The 19,346-nt window shown below is 37.8% G+C and overlaps 2 protein-coding genes across 4 annotated transcripts in view; one reads left to right on the forward strand and one right to left on the reverse strand.

The window, feature by feature from the left end:
* brd4 (bromodomain containing 4) overlaps positions 1-13,921 on the reverse strand; it is a gene marked incomplete at its 3' end in the record, with an annotated part of 31,410 nt that extends 17,489 nt beyond the window's left edge. For 2 of the 3 annotated variants that reach the window (XM_014340072.2, XM_014340071.2), the window contains 1 exon segment: positions 532-1,246. In XM_014340072.2, the coding sequence (XP_014195558.1) occupies positions 532-629 (98 nt within the window). 3 annotated transcript variants of the gene reach the window in all.
* Positions 13,922-15,572: 1,651 nt separating this feature from the next.
* LOC102312784 (protein PET100 homolog, mitochondrial) lies at positions 15,573-18,878 on the forward strand. Its single transcript, XM_005942326.3, has 4 exons — positions 15,573-15,678; positions 15,853-15,939; positions 16,045-16,077; positions 17,900-18,878. Exons 1-4 carry the CDS (start codon positions 15,652-15,654, stop codon positions 17,987-17,989), a joined length of 237 nt encoding a protein of 78 aa, XP_005942388.1. The 5' UTR covers positions 15,573-15,651; the 3' UTR covers positions 17,990-18,878.
* The last annotated feature ends 468 nt before the right edge of the window (positions 18,879-19,346 follow it).

Below are 19,346 nucleotides of genomic sequence, written 5' to 3' on the forward strand. Positions count from 1 at the left end.
TGCTGATTATAACCGCTTACTACATGAGTCATACAGACTGACTCGAATAGACTAACCATGAGTCAGACACATAACAGGAAAAGGCAAGAATCATGTAGTCTCTTTTAAGTTAAACTTCCAGCTGGTTAGGATAAGCAAGCCAAACCCTGCCAGGAATCAGGAGACACACACGCGCGCACACACACACAAAACCCTACAGTCTTCCTCTGTACTCCCCCTTCCTCTCTCTCTCTCACGCCAGGAGGTTGGTATCTAGATTTCAGCCAGAAGCCTAATACAATTCAGAATAAAAATGAAGACATATTTCTAACCAGGATTGAATTGCTGGGTCCCGTAAAACTCGTCTTTCTAACCACATGATAGTCCCAAGAACCATGACTCCAGGCTGTCCTTAGTGTTTTCTATTATACTTTTTAACCATGTACACAAATTTATAACATTTTGTAAATATAAGACTATAAAGACCTTCAGTGACTCAACAGAGTTTCTGAAGAAAAATGTAACATACTCTAAGTAACCAGATAACATTACCTTTTAACAGAGACTGAATGCGCAATTTTTTCCAGAAGTGTATCCAGTATTTGGAAATCCAGTAAATCGTTTGATTTGGCATGCATCTTGTAATCCATTTACGAACTCCTCTAAACAGAAAGAGAAAGCAAAAACCAAAACAGGGCACGGAAGAATTACAGAGAAGTTAGTTTTTCCCTTTGTTCAATCCAAAAAACATAATAGATTTATTCTTCAGGCTCCAGTATGTATTATAAAATCCCACAGAACACGGTGAGTAATCCGTAGTGTAGTCCAAGTGTAGTTTGAGGGTGGCTGTTCCAGGAAAAAGAGGCCCCAGCCGGGAAAGAGTAGGTCCAGGCGGGAGGACAGGCTGCTGGAAACCTACAGCCGGCAGGCTGTGTTAGCTGTGTGAACCGGTCCTCTCTCTACACCATCCCCCTCTCAACAGTACAACAGCCCAGTTGCCAGAGGCTCTTCGCTCCATTGTGTGTCCTCTCCAGGGCCTCCCCAACTTAAATAGTCACAAACAGCAATCAAGATGTATACGAAACTGAGAGGGGAAGGTGAAAGAGAGGACTGAGCTCTGATAAGATCCAGAAGAAACACTTTTTCGTCCAGGTCCCGCTCTCACCCTCTCTAACACAGGCAGACCAGCATGCAGTTACTCAACAGTAAAAAAAAAATGGCTCAACTGCTTCCTCATTCAGCAAGCCTCAGCCCACACACTCCTCCCTCCCTCTCTCTCCCCCTCCCTCTCTCTCTTACTCCTACGTGTTTTTTTCTTTTCACCCCTCCCCACTTCTCCATCAATGGCTTGAGGTCCATGCTCTCTCTCTCTCTGCCCCCTTCCATTACACCTTTAAGACCCCACCCCCTTCCTGTCTTTTTCTCAGTCCATTTCATCACGCTCCACCCCCATACAATCAGTCTCCTTAGAGTAATCTTGTATATGCCTTCCTCCACCAATCTAAGGGCTCACTTATCTGTAGTCCATCATCTCCTCGTCTAGCACACAGACTGATATCATGATGGGACTTTTTTTTGAGGAAAAATAACTATATTGGGCCAGATCTATGAGGCAGATTCAAGTTCCAAATGACTGCTTAAAACAGGAGATAAACTCATGACTAAGTCAAGGCTTGAACTTAAGTGCAGGATTGCAATCATTGCGTGGAAAACTTAAACTGCAAATATTGAGAGTATTACGTAATAATGTTTAGCATTCAAACATTGCATCATTGCAAAAAGTGGGCTGGCTCGCTGAAAAAGCTGTAAGGGTGGAAGTATTGGTGCATTCCATCTGAAGTCAGAAGTCGTATTTCTGGCACCCCACTCAAAAATTTCAACCGGAACACCTCAGACTTCTAACTGGGAGATTTAGAGTGGTGATTGTTAAATCACAGGCCCAACTTTACAATCCAATATGGCGGCAGTGCACAAAACATCTGTAAAACAGTGAAACATTTCAACTGTGTGGCTGTGCAATTGTGACTCATTAAATGAACCATATGCAGGACACTGCCCAGGCTCTAAATGGGATTTTATCACAATATTTAAAGAAAATTGGAAATAATAACGTAGAAAAAAAATTAAGCTATGTTTTATGGATTGTAAGCAGCAGGATTTATACGTTGATGGATGAAGGGCAGCTAGCTTTTTCCCAGTAAAGGTTTGAATGGTAATTACAGGAACAGCGCTGTTGTTTTAGACACTAGAACAGGGATAGGCAACTCCAGGCCTCGAGTGCCGGTGTCCTGCAGGTTTTAGATCCCACCCTGGGTTAACACACCTGAATCAAATGATTAGCTCATTACCAGACCTCTGGAGAACTTCAAGAAATGCTGAGGAGTCATTTAGCCCTTTAAATCAGCTGTGATGGATCATGGACACATCTAAAACCTCCAGGACACCGGCACTCGAGGCCTGGAGTTGCCTACCCCTGCACTAGAAACACATTTTCTTTTACTCAACCTGAGCTCAACATCTCACTAACATTTCCACCTCTTTGCTCTTCATGGTGTGTAAACAGACTCCGACTCCATGTTAAACTACGGCACCGTCATCATGTCTCCTGCTGTTGGGTTAAGAATTGTCAAGAATTTTTTAATAATCAAATTATTAAAATTACTCGATGAATCGTTTGAGCCCTAAACACAGCCCTATCTATGAACATGCTGTAATGGTGTTTTTAAGCACAAAAAATAAATAAATGCAAGAAAACAAGCGCTGTGCTATGCTGCAAGTGATACACGAGAGCGAATAGCTCTACCTTGCTAAGGACTAAAATAAGGCATTTTTCCTTCTCTTCTGACTTTACTACTAGAACGTGTGTAACCTGAGAGTGACATCACTGCCAGGTTTTAAAGATGTACAGTTGAACATGTGGATTTACAACTGACCTTGCTAAGGTAACCACTAATGAAGTGTAATGCTAACAACATCTATCCTTGGGATCCTTAGTATCATTACTGTTACCTGTCTAAGGTAAAGTAACATTCCCAAAGATGCATTTTTGGGCATCTGTCTCAAAATAAGTTTGAACCACAGATGTAACCTATATTGAAATAAGATGCTTGATTTGCAAAATATACAGTGCTGAGGTGCTAATGCTGACCAAACAAGAAAAGAACAAAGAATGTTGTGGAGGAAAGAGAAAAGAAAGCTTAGGTAAATCTCTCTGAGGTAAGAATAGGATACAGGATATTATAAGACCTTTAGTTAGTGCGGCAAGAAGTATCCTCTGTAAAGTGAACGTGTGAGCATTTAAGAGGTTAAAACCCTAGACATGCACTTTTTTTCTAATTAATCTGATGGCATCTTAAGGTATCAGCTTAGTGTCTGAATCTGTGTTCTAGTCACTTTCCATTAGAAGCTGTAAATCTTCCTAACTGATCTGACCTAATATCATTTCACAAGCCTGAACGCATACAGTTATATTAAAAGATAAGCAGACACAATTATTGTGCACGTGCATGAACTGTTCAGCTTAGTAAAGCATGCATCACACAGCAAAAATGTGTGTCTAACACAATGACACTTTATCACACTAATTTTGTTTTTAATTTGCACTAAGATTATATGCTCATCTACACATTTTTATAATTCACAATCAAGAAGAGAACCATAGTTTTCTAAAACTGGACTAGGTGCTGTAAACAACTCTTTCAGTACTGCTGAAGCAAATGCATATTCACACTATTGATATTTGATATTAGTGACAACAGTTAAACTTCACTAGTTCATATTGACAATGGCTGTCACAGATGCAAGTGTGACTAATATTGCAAACATACTGTGGCACTCTTAAATCAGTGACCTGGGTATGTCTGATTTCAGCTGTTAGGAGGACTGGCGTTATGTGGTCTATGTCTAATTGACAGTGTCGTGTGACCTTAACAGACTGGTGTAGCAAACAATGTTAGGCATCCAATGTCTGTTACACTGTGTGATCATGGGATCACCTATCAGTGTAACAGTGAGTGTACAATAGTGAGTTTGAAAAAGCAGTGCAAAAAGTTGACTTTCCAGAGCTGTATAGTGCACATGCGATGAAAATAAACTCTGTGCAATAAATTATTTTGCATACATAGCACTCGTGTGACAGCTTTGCAAGCCGCTTTTTTTTTTGTTAAGCAATGGCTTGCTGTAATGCCGCAGAGTAGTTGTAGTCTGTTGTGATAACAAATTGTTATCATATCAATGTAATTAGCCTTAAATTCCACAACAATTCCCACAGTTCCTTTGTGTTTGCTGCCAGTCCACTGGTAGACGTATGTGCAAATGGCTCAGAGAATCTAATGGAATTTGGAAGCTGTACTTTCATACTGAAAAAAATGGAGTGATATTTTAAACACTTAAATGAGAACGTAAGAAAACAAGGCCATCGGGATAAAAGACACATAAAACCTTCACCAACTGTCTGACTAGAAAGGAAAAGTTTATATAAGTACAGTGTGGCACATCTTTTATTTTGTTATAAAAGATGTTGCTCAGAAGCAGCGAAAAAGGGCAAATCAAGCAATTCTTATGTCGGGGGAAACAAGATATTTAAAAGAGATAATGTTAACAAACACCCAGGGATGCAATCATCTTTAAACAACAACCAGAGCGTGCTGGCACTATCGCCCACTCACTTAAGACCATAGTGCCAGAGTTTTCTTCCTTCCTTTTTTCCTTCTGTTACTCTATTAACAAAGTGGTGGATATCAGCTAGAGCGGGTCCTTCGAGAATGGCAGCTGCTGAAAATGCTCGTCAGGACCACCTTTAAGGACAAGTCCTAACTAAGGCTGTGGTAGGCAACCCTCACCAAAGAGCCATACTGTTGGGAGTTTGAGGTGTGTGGACAGAATTTGACATTCTTCAATATTTACAAAGCCATGTCTGTGCTATGTAAAAATAATTGCCTTCTTATATTTCAGAACATCCCACAATTGGTTGAAATACTGCTTGTACTGAAAATCTCCTTTTCTCAGTGTGAGTGAGGATTTTCTGCACAAAAACATATTAAGAACACCACTCACAGCAGCCTTCATGTGTCTACTACAGAAGATATGGTCAGAATCAATAGGGAAGGCTGCCCATTTGAATAATCCAGGCCAAACAGCAGAAACAAAGGTTGTCCCCTTCTGAGAGGACATGGGAGCCTCGATTAAAGCAGTGGGCAGCAGATGTGCTGGTGGTGTAACCTTCCACACACACATACGGATACACAGAATTATGGATGTGTTGTATACAGACACATACATCTCTCTAAAACACATATACATACATGCAGTATGACACAAACTTCTCAACACATACCTATGTATTACACATACACACTAATACAAGTTATTCTGTTTAAATTTTCACTAACAAATAAAAATGTTTGTCTGAAAATATTTTTGTTATTGTGTGTTCATTGTATGCATTACTGTCGTTTGTCAGTGTGTTTAAGTAATGAACTGCACTGTTTTTGGTTTTTAGAGATTCTAACAGACATTTCATTTTTGGGCTGCAACTTTTTGGTCTGTGCTACATGGAACTCGCAACACTAGTAACCTCTGTAACACCAGTGTTATAAGCTAACAAAGTTAAGCTAAAGCCCTGCTTCCCAGCATATCACTTAAGCAGTTTGCTGGTTTTAGTGTTCAGGCTTGTCAATTTGCTGCTGTGGTAGCTGTCAATCAATTGTCCATCAGCTTTCTCAAGTCTCTCTTCAAGCAGTCAGACAAGCTCTGACTCTACCATCCACTACAGAACTACAGCTGATGACTACAATTCTTCTGTTTCTGAGAGCTGTAGGCCGCTCCAAGAACCTGGAGCAGGTGGCAAACTTTAAAACGTGCTGGGAAGCAACTCTTCACGTGCATGGAATGCATTGAGAACGCATTCTCAACATTTCATGGCTTTATGTTTTTCCTTAAAGCATTAAAAAAAGGCATCCTAGAATTTCAGTCTCCAATTCACCATATACCACCACATTATATAATTTTGTACCAATACATAATATAATACAATATATTATATAATTTTAAGCAAGTTGACATCTCTCTTAAAATATCATGTTCATGAAAAGGTAGGCACTTTAAAAACGGTCAGATGTCAAAACACAAAAACAAGAGCCACACTGTGCAAAGTATACTTGTCAAGTGACTTGTGAGTGCAACGCACAATGTTTATTTTTGCTAAATAAAACAAGCAGCATCACTTTCGTGCAACAGCCAAACAATGATGCTGTTCTCACAGACTCACTTCCCAGTCCATGTGCCATATGCACCATTCCCAGTTACAATACAGCAGCTGCTAGAGTGACAAAGCTCCAATCTACACCAAATACAGAGAAGGCCAAACCAACGGCTATGACATTGGAAGGGTGGGGGAGATCATATTCAGTCACAGCAAAGAAGGAAGGAAGGGAGGGGGATGATAGCAGAGAGAAGGGGGATGCAAAAGAATTGCATTTAGACTGGGGGGCTGGGTCAGAAGAAGAGGTTGTAGCACACAGAGATTCTGCATGAACGTCCGAGAGTGCTTCCACTGATCATCAGAGTATTGGAGTAGCCACACATCATGGAACAGGCAATTTGCCAACTTTTACACTGAGTTATGTGTGTGTGTGTGTGTGTGGGGGGGGGGGTAATTACTATTTCAAGAACAAAAACCTTGAAAAGATAGTGAAATGGGTGCCTGGTAGTAACAATTAATTGGGAGTTAATTAATCTAACAAATATTTCATCTGTAGTAAAATGTTGCATTTTATACCAAAATGTCATCTTCAGACATCATCATTTAACAGTCCAGTTACAACAATATTTCTGGCATAGTATATACATGCTTGCATAATCTATATTGTTTAGAATATTGTGAAGACTATTGACATGAGATGCACTAGGGCTGTATATATAACAATATATATTGGATGACGATATTAAAAACATCTGTCGTTTCATTTTACGCTATCGTTTGTGTCGTGGTGTCGCAAAATAAACTGTTTACGGCAACATTTTTTTCATCATTTTGATGGTCACTGTAGTGGCTATATTAATTTCTTAAAGTTCTCTCTTTCTCTTATATTTAATATAACCACACTATGGACGGGCAAGCGCCTGTTTTTATGCGTTGTCGTTAGCAAGAACGACAGTAAAACCATCGCGAGTCCGCTTATGTATTTTCCACATAAACCTTTCACAATAAAGCTCAAGATCCTGTTGAGACTTTTCAAAATAAACTGAATCACGTGAAAGAGTATGCAGAGTATTTACGGATGAGAAGCAAAAAAGAGCCCACAGGTGCTAAAAAAAATACACCTTAGACTCAAACGTTAGAACAGGCTTTTCCCTGCAGCACGCTGTGTGATAAATACTCACAAAGAAAACGGCAGCCGTTACAACTTATGTCTAAAAATGTATAATTTCATGCATCGGTTAAAACACTCAACTCCAGGTAGGTACATGACGCCCAGCTGGAAACACGTCACGCAAGTTGAGCTGCCCGAGATTCACAGAATTTACAGAAAATGTAAAATTTTTGTGATTTATATCATTATCGGGACGATACATGTCTTATATCGGGATATAAGATTTTGGTCATATCGCACAGCCCTAAGATGTACCAATTTATAGTGGGTGGGTGGGGTAAGAATAAATAAATAAAATTAAATAAAATCAGTATCAATTCAGAATTTCATTGCATGTCATCCCAGCTAGCTGATCATCTATAATTTTTGGCAAGAATAGGTAATTCCAATATAAAGCTACTTTATATATCATATTTCATCTGTTATTTTGTACTGCTACTCAGTTTCATAAGCAAATTTATCCCTGACCTTAAACAAAGTATGTAAGCGATCACTCAAAGAACAAACCATACTGTTCACACTTAAGAAATATGCAAAATTGAATCTGCCTTATTATATTTTCATCTCATTTCATCTTCATTTCATTACCAACACTTGTGACATAAATGTTTCAGGGTACACGCACAGACTCGCACCTCTGTCCTCTCTGAAAAGCATTTATGTGTATCTTTTTATCTTGTGTGTATTTACCAATTGAGGTGATATCCATCTATGTAAAGGCACTGATGTTTTCATATGAACAACACACAGACTCTGATATGAGTAACTACATTCCGTTACTGTTACCGTTTAAAAAGGTGGTATTCAGAATACAGTTACTTTGTTGAAATAAATGGATTACACAGCGGTCTTTTCCTGTTTCATATGTTAGGCTATGTCCTCTCTATTTTTGGTAAGTCCACGCCAGTGGAAACAAAACATACAAAACACACATTAAGAGGCTCTAATGCCTGTGTCTCAATCTCGCGGGCCATGTCACCTCTACTTGCAGATCGCATAATAACATGATGAAATATTTTTTCAAAATGATTGTTCTAAAAATTATTTAATATGAAGGCAATAGGCAGAGCGTAACAGGCATAGCCTTAAAGAATGTAGTCTCATGGGCAGTTTAGCCCAGTTTTAAGTAAGCTATTAAGACTGAACAGTAGAGCAGGGCGATATGACCAAAAATATTTATCACGATATACATTTGAAAATTGGCGATAACGATATAAGTGATGATATAATTGACACTAGACAAAATACTGTACAACTCCTCAACTTTATTAGTGCAAAAAAAAAAACAAAAAACATCAATGTATTTTCACTTAAACAAGCAGCTTTTTTTAAGTGCATTACAGTTATATAAAAAATTTACAGTGCAAATGCAAATTCCTTGCTGACAGTTTAACCAAAAGGCATTTCCAGTGGAAATTGGCCGACATATCCTCAGCATAACCATGTATAATATCCACAAAACTTAAAAAGAGGTTACACACACACAATACGGTAATATTATGTTGAAGCACAGCACATATCACTCCGCGAGGCGCCTTCCTACAATGCTCTGACAATCCATCAAGCGAGCCTAACACAGAACCCGATGTATTAGCCAGAGGTCACCTTTAATACGTTTTATATACGCGTGGAATAGTTTTCTATACGAGACTGCTGCAAAAAGTGCAGCCTTATGTAATGTCCACCCTACTGTTACTCATTTATATTAAGATTTAAAAATGTAGTTGGTATTGGTATGGCGAGTATTCTTCAGCAATAGTAATAAATCACACATCAATAGTAGATTCATGTAGTTGTAAAAAGCTTGATAATATATTAAGTAATCCAAAGTATTCAGAATACGTTACCCTCATTGAGTAATGTAACGGAATCTATTAAAAAATACATTTTGGGGCATGTATTCTGTAATCTGAAGTGGAATACATTTTAAAAGTAACCTTCCCAACACTGGTTGTGATACAGCACTTTCATTCTACTTTGTTTCACTCTATGGTAGAACTGTTAAAAAAACAACAACAACAACATACACTTATGTCTTGATTGACTACACCCATGTCACTCTAAGTTACCTTCATGCTGGCAAATTAGATAGTTCAAAATAGGAGTGTTAAAATACACTGAAATATATGTCCTAAAAACTACAATGTCTCTATTTCACTGCCTTATTTTTTTTTAACATGAAAATGTTCCTTAGGTCCTCGAAGCCCAAAGTGTCAATGGTAGGCATAACTACTGTTCTGTTATTAATTTACACCAGGAATTGGAAAAAAAAAACATCAACAGACTTATGGAAAAGTATATGTATTGATAAATAATTTCAGCATTGAAATCCCGACAATACCCATTCTTGGCTGCAGTGAAATACTTGATGACATTCTGCCAGAGAACAATGCAATATATAATATAAAGTTCCTAATATCTTCTGTAGCAAAAAAATAATAATTTTTTCTCAACTATGAAATAAAGAATCTAGAATAAATAATCTAATAACCTCACTATCATCAGACATATATCAACTTAGCCTTGACATATCAAGTTTTATCAAAAAGACTGCATTTGAAAAAAAGGAGGGCACTTAAAGAAGGTCTAAAAATAGAAAGCCTGACTGATTCTAGAGACTACTACTTTCTGTTTCAATTTTGACAACTTTCAATTTGTTTCAATTAATGTTTTGTTTTTACTGTCTCTGCATATCATGCCCCTATCCAAGCAAAATGTTATTTCAGCCAGGTAAACATACACCCCTTGCAATAATACATTTTTACCCCAAAGTAAGATCATGTTTTTCTTATCTCTACCCTACACAGATTATAGATTTTTACAGTTAATAGAAAATAATTAAAAATGTTTAGATAGATATCATGCCAACACTTTCTTCTTCAACTTTAGGTTTCAATCTTACAGCATAGAGAATAACGCAATGGAAAACTTTCAAGCAAAAATGTAATACTGGTTGGTCTGAATAAAGCAGCGTTAACAACAATGTATCAAATACCTTCATAGTAAAAGGTGGAGCATAGCAGGAATTATCACTACAATCTGCCACGGCCAACAGTTGTGCATTGATGTAAGCTTATGTTTAGCTACCACGCTCTCATAGTGTTGATAGCTACATAATAGTAGACTGTTATTTTCCCCAAACAAGCCAACACTACTAAACCACAAGGGCAGACATGATGCAGTCAGGTTCTGGCATAATAAAAATGACAATACATAATAAAAAAAACCCCGAAAATAATAAAAACTAAAGAAAGGATATATTAAGGCAACAGATAGAGATACTCCCTAAAACTTTAACCAAATAAAAATTGCTCTGACCCCAGAAAGTTGACTGTTCATCTGGAAGTAGCACTTTCAGCAGGAGAAATGTCTCGTCACACCTCCAAGTGACTTCTTCAGTATCAGCTGTCGGTGGAATTCTCAACCTTTTAAACTGTACATCTGCATAATGCCCGAAACTACCACCGTTGCCTAACAATGGGCCGTGAGCTCAGTTTCATGATCGTTAATATGCAAATTGTCATGGCCACAATCACAGCATTGTAAGACAGTGAAAGTTGCCCCCTCCTCAGTTCAGAGACACTCTCTCTTTTTTCACATAAATGGCATCCTTGACTCCTCACTCAAATTAAGATTCCTCACTGTCCAGGATGTGCACATCAATCATTGGATGGATCAACATCAATATTGAAAAAGTGACCACTGGAGTGCAGATGTAAACAGACTGCAGAGTCCTGGCCTGATGAGGTAGTTCTGTGTTGTGCTTAGCCAGAGGGTGATTGGTTTCTCTGATAAATAACTCATTGCAATGTCCATGGCACTTAACAACATAGATTATATTACTCTTTGTTGGGGGAACTAAATCTTGGGGTCTACCAATTTTCAGTGTAGCACAATTTGGTGTTTGAAAACAACAGTGACAGTGTTTTGAGAAAATGTGTCTCACCTGTTCTGATATTAAGGGATTAGTGAAGGTTTTCATTTAGGAATTGGTTGTCCTTTTCTCTTGTATCACTTTGACCATATTTAAGGTACTTTCCAACTTTTGACAAATATCCAGCTAGGGTAACCACATTTACTCAGGGCTTTTCGTTATGATGTTCTTCTGTGGCATGTCTGTGTCTGTGGGGATGATGTTAGCTCTGTGTTGTAGTGCCCTAGTGATATCTAGTTTTTGCTCCAGTGGATGATTAGAGTCAAACCTTAGTGATCCCTATGCAGTGGTTTACTGTTACACATCGACTATAAAACTGAAGAAAGCTAACCTATTATTTTTCATATCCTCCTGGGTGAACTTGCTATGTTTGTCCACCAAGTTAATGTGATCACTGAGATTTGATTTTCACCCAGGTGTCCTAAGAGTACGTCGTTCACACTCACAAAATCCAGTGATTGCAGCCAACTCTCTGTGAATGGTACTCATGGCCACTAATCAACAGTCATGACAATTTGCATTTTAAAGATCATGAAACTGAGCTCACAGCCCATTGTTAGGCAATAGTGCTAGTTCTGGTTATAATGTAAATGTACTGTTTAAAATGTTGGGGAAACCTGCAGTCACTGAGACCGAAGAATTTACTTGGACCAGAGACAAAACATTTCTCCTATTCCAAACGCTACATTCAGATGACCATATTCAACTTTGGGATTCTTTATCTGAATGATTAACAGTGCACTAAGGCAAATTGCTCTGACATGCAATAAAACAATGAATAAACATCTCAAAATTGAATGGGTAACACAAAGGTAAACCTCAAAAGCAAAAAACAACATAAATTATTAATACTGTGTATTTCACCCCAAGATGTCACAATGTAATAAACTGATTAAACCAAAAAGATCATGTTGTAAGCTATTAAGACTCCTGTCAGTGATTCAAACTTAATAAATAAAGGAAATACATTCACAACCAGTAGGATACATTTTGTTTGCTTGTTCATTTGTTCTCAGACCACACGGTTTTTGATCTAGGGGTCACTCACAACTAGGCCAAGGATGTTGTTACCATGGCAACTAAACCAGAAAGAACAGGACCAAAAAAGGTGCAAGAAAAGTATGTTCAGCTCTAGGAATCCCTCAGATATACTGCCTACCCGATTACTCAAAGGACTTTGACCCAGTCTTTCTTTGCTAATTTATGGTGCAGATGATAAGTTTAGACAAGGAAAACGAATTAGGAGTAATGTGATCAATAGTTCAGCCCTGTGAGCTTGTTTGACTTGCTCATTGCTCAGTAACTAGCCTTTGACCCAGCTGGTCCTATTTATTTACACACACAGTGTACACACATGAGAACATCCCTTAGATTCAGGTGAATAATTTATCTCCTCAGTGGTGATAAGTTAATCACAAAAATCCAAATCCAACCATGGCTTTTAAAGTATATACATAAAACAACAACCTAAAAGATACTGCTCAAAGAAAATGAAAAGAAAGTCCATAGGTAATAACCAGTAAATGTTATGCTAAAGCTTTAAAATGCTGTATGACTTCATGATTACTCGCCTCTAGGGAAAGAAGCTTGTACAAATAGTAATTTTTAGATTACTACCCTGTGCATGGTCACACACTTGCACCCCAAAATACTACAAAGATTGAAAGACTGAAAAATAAACTCCCAAGTTTCGTATCTGCAAAGCCTTAGAATGATTAGCTAAGTAACGGGCCTCAGCATGAGCAATCTCTAGAAGAACCCAGTCGGATGAATGCCCGTGCTCTATGTCTATAATGCTCAAACACATCTGTCTGGAATGGCAACAATTACCAGATGTGGTGAATAAAAAGAAAAACTGCACAGTAATGACTGCTGGCGAGCAACAATCGTCGAGGAGCCAAGATCTTAAAGTTAGGCCACAGGGCATAGATTACTGCCTGGGTTTCGTAATGGACGTCGGTACCATGCACAGCAGAACAGAAAACAAGACGAAGATGAAGGCGTTTGATTTCCGAAATTATGACAGCACCGCTTTGGAAAATGCACATAAGGGTTGTGTTTTTTTTGTTACACGCTCAACTGACTGCATTCCCAGCAAAAAAAAAAGCTCCAGTGTGCGCCATCATCACCGTGACGGCGTCACCGTCTCCCACAACACAAGACAGTCGACGAGCAAACTGGCAATAGATGCCAAACATGATGATCGCATCATCACTTATTTAACTATTTTAGCGTAGTTGTGGCTAACATTGAGTGAGACAGACAATGAGTGTCATGTACACACACATTGTAGGTGCGGTTATTGTGTCTTTTGATCCACAACCACCAACTAGCTTTAGCAGCAAGCTAGCTACCAAAAACAGGCCGCCGTGCAAGAGAATGGTCTCAGTGGGCGCCGGTCATCAGTGCGCTCCCTTAGGCCTTTCCGCCGCTGTTACCGTTTCTTTTGCAGGTTATTCATTCGGTTTACACAGACAACATGACTGGCACAACAACGTTTTAAACAAGAGCCTTTACCTGTGTTTCTCAGGTTGCTAGGGCGCGCGGGATCTTTCTTTCCGAGGAACCTGAACACCTCTCGTTGTTGATGACGTCACGCGTAGGTCTTTGGATGAGGACGTAGAGAGCGCGTCACAAATGTCGCGGACTGCAACTTCAGCGTCAAATGAGGAGCTCTCGTCTGTTGTCTTCTTACCCTGTGCAGGTGGCATTCATAACGTTTGTTTTTCCGGCAAGTAAGTTGCCGGAAAACTTGTTGCCCAATACAGCAACAGTCTGTTATTATATTGACTTAAACAAACAAAAAGATCTTTCTAACAAAGTTAGAAAATTAATTCAAAGTCTCATTTAAGCGGATCCATAGATTCTGTCCAGTTAAGAATTTCTTTCAAAAATTAAAGAATGAAAATCTCGTGAAACGTGTTCCTTGGTCTTGTTATTTTTACATAAGGGTTCTGGAAAGGTGTATAATGTTATAATTTTTTTTAAATGTTTCATATGGTATTCTCTTTTCTATAGTAATTTTATATTTGCCCGCTATGATTATTGAGACAAACATGTTGCTGACCTCTTGATTTGTTCCACACTGACAAAAGAAGATTTTATTTTTTTAAAATTACTATTATTGATATTTTATTATCTTGATCTAACTCAGTTATTTGTTTGTATTTTTTTTATTTTTTTTTATTTTTGCATCACCTTTCTTGGTTACTTAAAAGTTTAAAAAGCGGCAACTTTGCATTCAAGTGAAGGGATGAAACTGCAATTAAATGTTACTGAAATATTTCTTCTATTTTTTTCTTCTCCTTCTGTAACTGTGATCGATTTGTATGTATTTACAACACATAGCTATTCTGTTACCTTTCTCAGTTTCTTCAAGATTCGAAATAAAGCTTTGGGGAAAAGAAGGCATCAACTGAGTTTTTGCATTTGAAGGAATATATTGGTGAGTTTAGACACTTTTTAGGGGTGCTCAAGCATTTAAAAGGACCTCTGTCCCTTTTCTCATACAAAATGAGGGAGAGCAAAAAATAAACAGGTAAGAGTATAAGTGCACGGTGGCGCAGTGATTAGCGCTGTTGCCTGACAAGGAGGTACTGAGTTTGATTGTATCATCAGGCCAGGGCCTTTCTGTATGGAGTTTGCATGTTTTCCCTGTGTTTGCGTGGGTTCTCTCCGGGTACTCAGGCTTCCCACATTCCAAAGACATGCAGTTAGTGGGGTTAGGTTAATTGGTAATTCTAAATTGTCCATAGAATGGTTGTCTGTGTTAGCCCTGTGGCAGACTGGCGACCTGTCCGGGGTGTACCGTCCCCCTCCCCCTATGGTAGCTGGGACAGGTGATGAAGGAATACATCACGTTAAGGACTGAAGCTATAATAAACATAACTATACCAAAGTATGGTGCTTAGCGTGCACTCGTTGGTTCTGAAATTACTTAAAAGATGATATCAAAGTTACAGAATTGCAGTCACCATTCAGGTCGGACCAATTAAAGTTATCTGAAATATCCGCTTGCAAATATTACTCAGAAAGGACCGATCAACTACATTTGGACAGAATCGGTGGTTTTGGAGCCCCTCTGTGGACAACCTCGGTTTATAATGCCATAATCCAAACATTAGTGCGATGTAAAAAAGTGTTTGTCTGAAACAAATTTGATTTGATCGAGGAGCCAAAATGTGTACTGTGTAGTATATTGCAGCAGATTTAGTGACACATTCAATTTTTATCTATTAAAAATCTTTTCTCACAACCACCAACGCATGCGCCATAGTTTTTTTTGCGCTAGACGTAACCCGGAAGTAGTTTGAAGGTCTTTGCTTATAGTAGGAGTTTGGATAAGGTTGCTTGTTCACTGTGAAAATGGGTGTTAAAATAGAGGTATTTCGAGTAAGTATTTATTTTATACTAAGGCCGTGGACATGTATATTTTCCCTACATTCTGAGACCTTTCGACTTTCTAGGGTTTAGTTTTCGCTCTAGTTAGCCGTTTTCATTATGCTAGCAGAGGTACAGTTTTCTACTCTATGTTAAAAACCGATGCGTGTAATTTGTTTTGCACAGATGATGCTGTATCTCTCCTTTCCTGTGACCATGTTTTGGATCTCAAATCAAGCAGAGTACTTTGAAGAGTATATAGTGAAGAGAAAGGTTAGAAATTTATTTTATGTATCGGTCTTCTCTAGATAATTATTCTTGTAGTAACAATTTTTGCATCTTTCTCTGTGCCATGTTGTCTATTTTTGTGGTATACAGAGGGAAATCTTCCCCCCCGACGAGGAATCGCAGGTAAGAAAAATGCACACAAGTTAGTTGCGATCAACACAAATCAAGGGTTGTATTTTTCTTATCTGCATTGAGTACCTTTAGGAATCACTCACAGTGCAGGCTGGAAAAAACGACGTTAATTGTTGAATTTAGTAACTTGTAGAACCTCAGTGGCGAAAACCCCCCATCTTGTATTGATGTCCGCGCGTATTTTGCTGTGCCTCTGTGGGTTTTTTCACTTCTAGCAGGTTTGTATGTTGTGATCTTTGCACAAGACCCACTGTTAGAATGAACTGGAATCCAGAATTTGTATGGAGTGTGTATTGGCTGGCAAATACCCTCTTCTTAAGGAATGCTTTGTAGTCTTTCCCAGCTTTGTGTATCTGTAAAGTTTTTTCTAGGACCCTGTGAAAGGTTTTATCATCAAGTCACACCAACCAGTCCTTCTCGAGAAGGGAAAGGCTTTGTCAGTTATTGGACTTTGTGCTTTTATTTATAAGGAGGAGTATCTGAATAACGCCATAAACACATGTACTCTAGCACAGACATTCAAATATTTTATTTCCAGCATGGACTAATGATGACTCGGTGTGTTTAATAAAGACATGAAATGTGTTTCTCTTCCTAGTCAAATCTGTATTCATCAATAGTTGTGACTTAGATGAAGAGCAAACAAAATAACTTTGGGCATTGTTTAAAATCTAAATAAAATTGAATAGAATAATTTGCAGATTTCCATATTTTATTTACAGTAGAACATAGAAAACTGTCAAATGTTTAAACTGAAATGTTTTACTGTTTCATGAAAAATATTAGCTTATTTTGAATTTAATGGCAGCAACATGCCATTAAATTCAAAAGGTAAGTAGTAATAAAAAGAAGCAGATGGAGGAACATTTTGCAACCAGTTTGGTAAATTGGCAAAAGGTGAATAACATGATGTGTGTGTGTGCTGTGTGTAAACATAAAAAAAGACATTTTAAAAAGGCAGGTAAAGATGGGCAGCGTTTCACTAATCTTCAAAAAACTGCATTTAAAATTTGTGGATCAATAATGTTGAAATAATCGTCCTTAATTTAGAATTGAAAAGACTTTGTCATATTTAGTACATAATATCACCAAAAGTGTCAAATCTCTGTGAACAAGGGACATTGGCGGAAATCAGTCTTGGATGCTCATGATCTCCAGGTCATGAGGTGGGACTGTGTTAAAAATAGGGAGGATTCTGTCATGAAAATTGCTGCAAAGGCTCATGAATACAGTTCACCACACCATTCATAATTGCATGTTAAAGTGCTATATTGCAAAGAAGAAGCAACTTGATCCAGAAACACTGCTGTCTTCTCTGAGTCAATTCTTATTTAAAATGAACTTGAGCAAAGTGGAAAACTGTTATGTGGTGGAATAAATTGAAATTTGAAATTCTTCTTTGGAAAACATGGACACAATGTTCTTTGTTATTAGGAGGAGAGGAGCTATCCAGCTTTTTATCACTGCTCAGTTCAAAAACCTTTATCTCTAATGGTTCAGGGGTGCATTAATGAAAACATTTGGCACGACATCAACCAAAAACATATGACAGACAGGACTGTTGAGCAGCTAGAATCTTATATCATCCCATAACATAACAGTCCTCTCCAGAATTTGAACACCTATTGTCCTCAGTTCCCAGATGTTTATGGACTGTTCATAAAAGAATAGGGGAGTTGTAAATTTTGACTTGTCTGTCAATAGCTCAATGTCTTTGACCTGTTCAAAAAGAACAGTATTTTCATAAAGACTGCTGAGTTACTGCTAAACAGCACATTATTTGATTATGGTTGTTCTATATATCTGTTTTCAGAGAAAAGAGTTGGAGGACTTCAAAGAGCGAATGCGTGTTCGTAAGGAGCAGCGGCTATTAAAAAATATTCCTCTAGAATCTGAGAACTGAAAATTACATGTTGAAGAAAATGATTTTCCACCCTTTACCAATGATACCAACTGTCTGGCAGTGATTTTGAGGCCCAAGGAAAAAAGTTGGACTGGAGTATGCCCATTTCATGTTGGAAATTTCTGCTAGATTAACTCTTCCCAAAGATGCGCTGGGTAATAATTATTTATGCCTAATAAGTTTATTGTGCTTTCATTTGTGTGCAACTTTTTTTTTCCCCACATGGTTTTTCAAATGGTACAATTGTTTTCTTAGATGTTGTTGTTACATTGCCTTAAAATAAATACTGAGCTGCACATCAGATTGAATCAAGTTTATTATTATCTATTTGCAAGGTCCAGTGCCTAAATTGTTTTTACCTTGTCCTATTACTTATATTGTAGTGTATTGCAGCATTGTATTCTAGATAATGGTGCTTCAGATTAACAGAAATAAAAACTAACTATTAATCAGTTCTCCACAAACTCCTCTAAAATAATTAACAGAATAAACCAATTGTTTTCCAGTTAGCACAACTTGATGTGCTTTCTGTTTGAATGAATGATGCTAGTTGGGTATTTTTAATAATGATGATTAAGTTATGTCATATTTTGTAAGTGCATTTTCCATGTATCACTGTGGGGAAGAATTTGCTTGATTATTTGATTATTCATATACTTAGCAAACCATATAATTATGGTTTTTTTTTGTTATGTTTTATTTACTAAAGCAAAAGCTTTTATTTACTGAATGAACGACAGTGATGTTATATGAAAGTGCATCTCATATTATGCAAAACGTAGGACATGTTTTAAACAAAATTACACTAATAATGGCTAATAACTGCTTCCTTTGCAACACTTAGAGTTTGTACACCTTCAGTAAAGGCTTGATACTCTACTAAACCATATCTCCTTGAATGAATGTTTCTGTGCTGCCCAACTTTTCATTACTACTTGTTTTAAGAGGTGAGACTTGTTCCCACATCCTGAAGATTTGAAATCATTAATCATTTTGAAGGAGTCGTACCAAATGGAAATATAATCTTCTAAGTATAAATATTTACATCTGAGAGAGCCAACAGCTAAACTTTTTATCAATGGTGTTGAAGTGCTGACAGATTTTCCCCTTGGCTTGTCAGCTCATATCCTCAAATATATTTGGCAGTACAATACAGCCAGCTGGATCCCTCATGGCTGTCTCCTGGGCCACTGGTGAGAGAGAGTGTAAATTTCTTTCTTACTACTGTTTATCTTTTACAACTGTCATTCACTTCTGAAGCCATATTTAAGCTCTCTGTTTTATAATGTAACAAGCAGGTAAGTGCTATTCATTTTATGATAATAGATGTAAATGACAGAAGCCAAGCGGTGATATA

This window comes from Haplochromis burtoni, unplaced genomic scaffold (genome assembly GCF_018398535.1).
Source record: "Haplochromis burtoni strain Fernald_Lab_line unplaced genomic scaffold, NCSU_Asbu1 Contig_335, whole genome shotgun sequence".
NCBI classification, from domain to species: Eukaryota; Metazoa; Chordata; class Actinopteri; order Cichliformes; family Cichlidae; genus Haplochromis; species Haplochromis burtoni.

Bases quoted from the DNA above. Each gene is read 5' to 3' on its own strand.
- LOC102312784 (XM_005942326.3), top strand. From the start codon at position 15,652: ATGGGTGTTAAAATAGAGGTATTTCGA. The intron at 15,679-15,852 runs GTAAGTATTTAT...TGTTTTGCACAG, and splicing joins TTAAAATAGAGGTATTTCGA to ATGATGCTGTATCTCTCCTT. The intron at 15,940-16,044 runs GTTAGAAATTTA...TGTGGTATACAG, and splicing joins AGTATATAGTGAAGAGAAAG to AGGGAAATCTTCCCCCCCGA.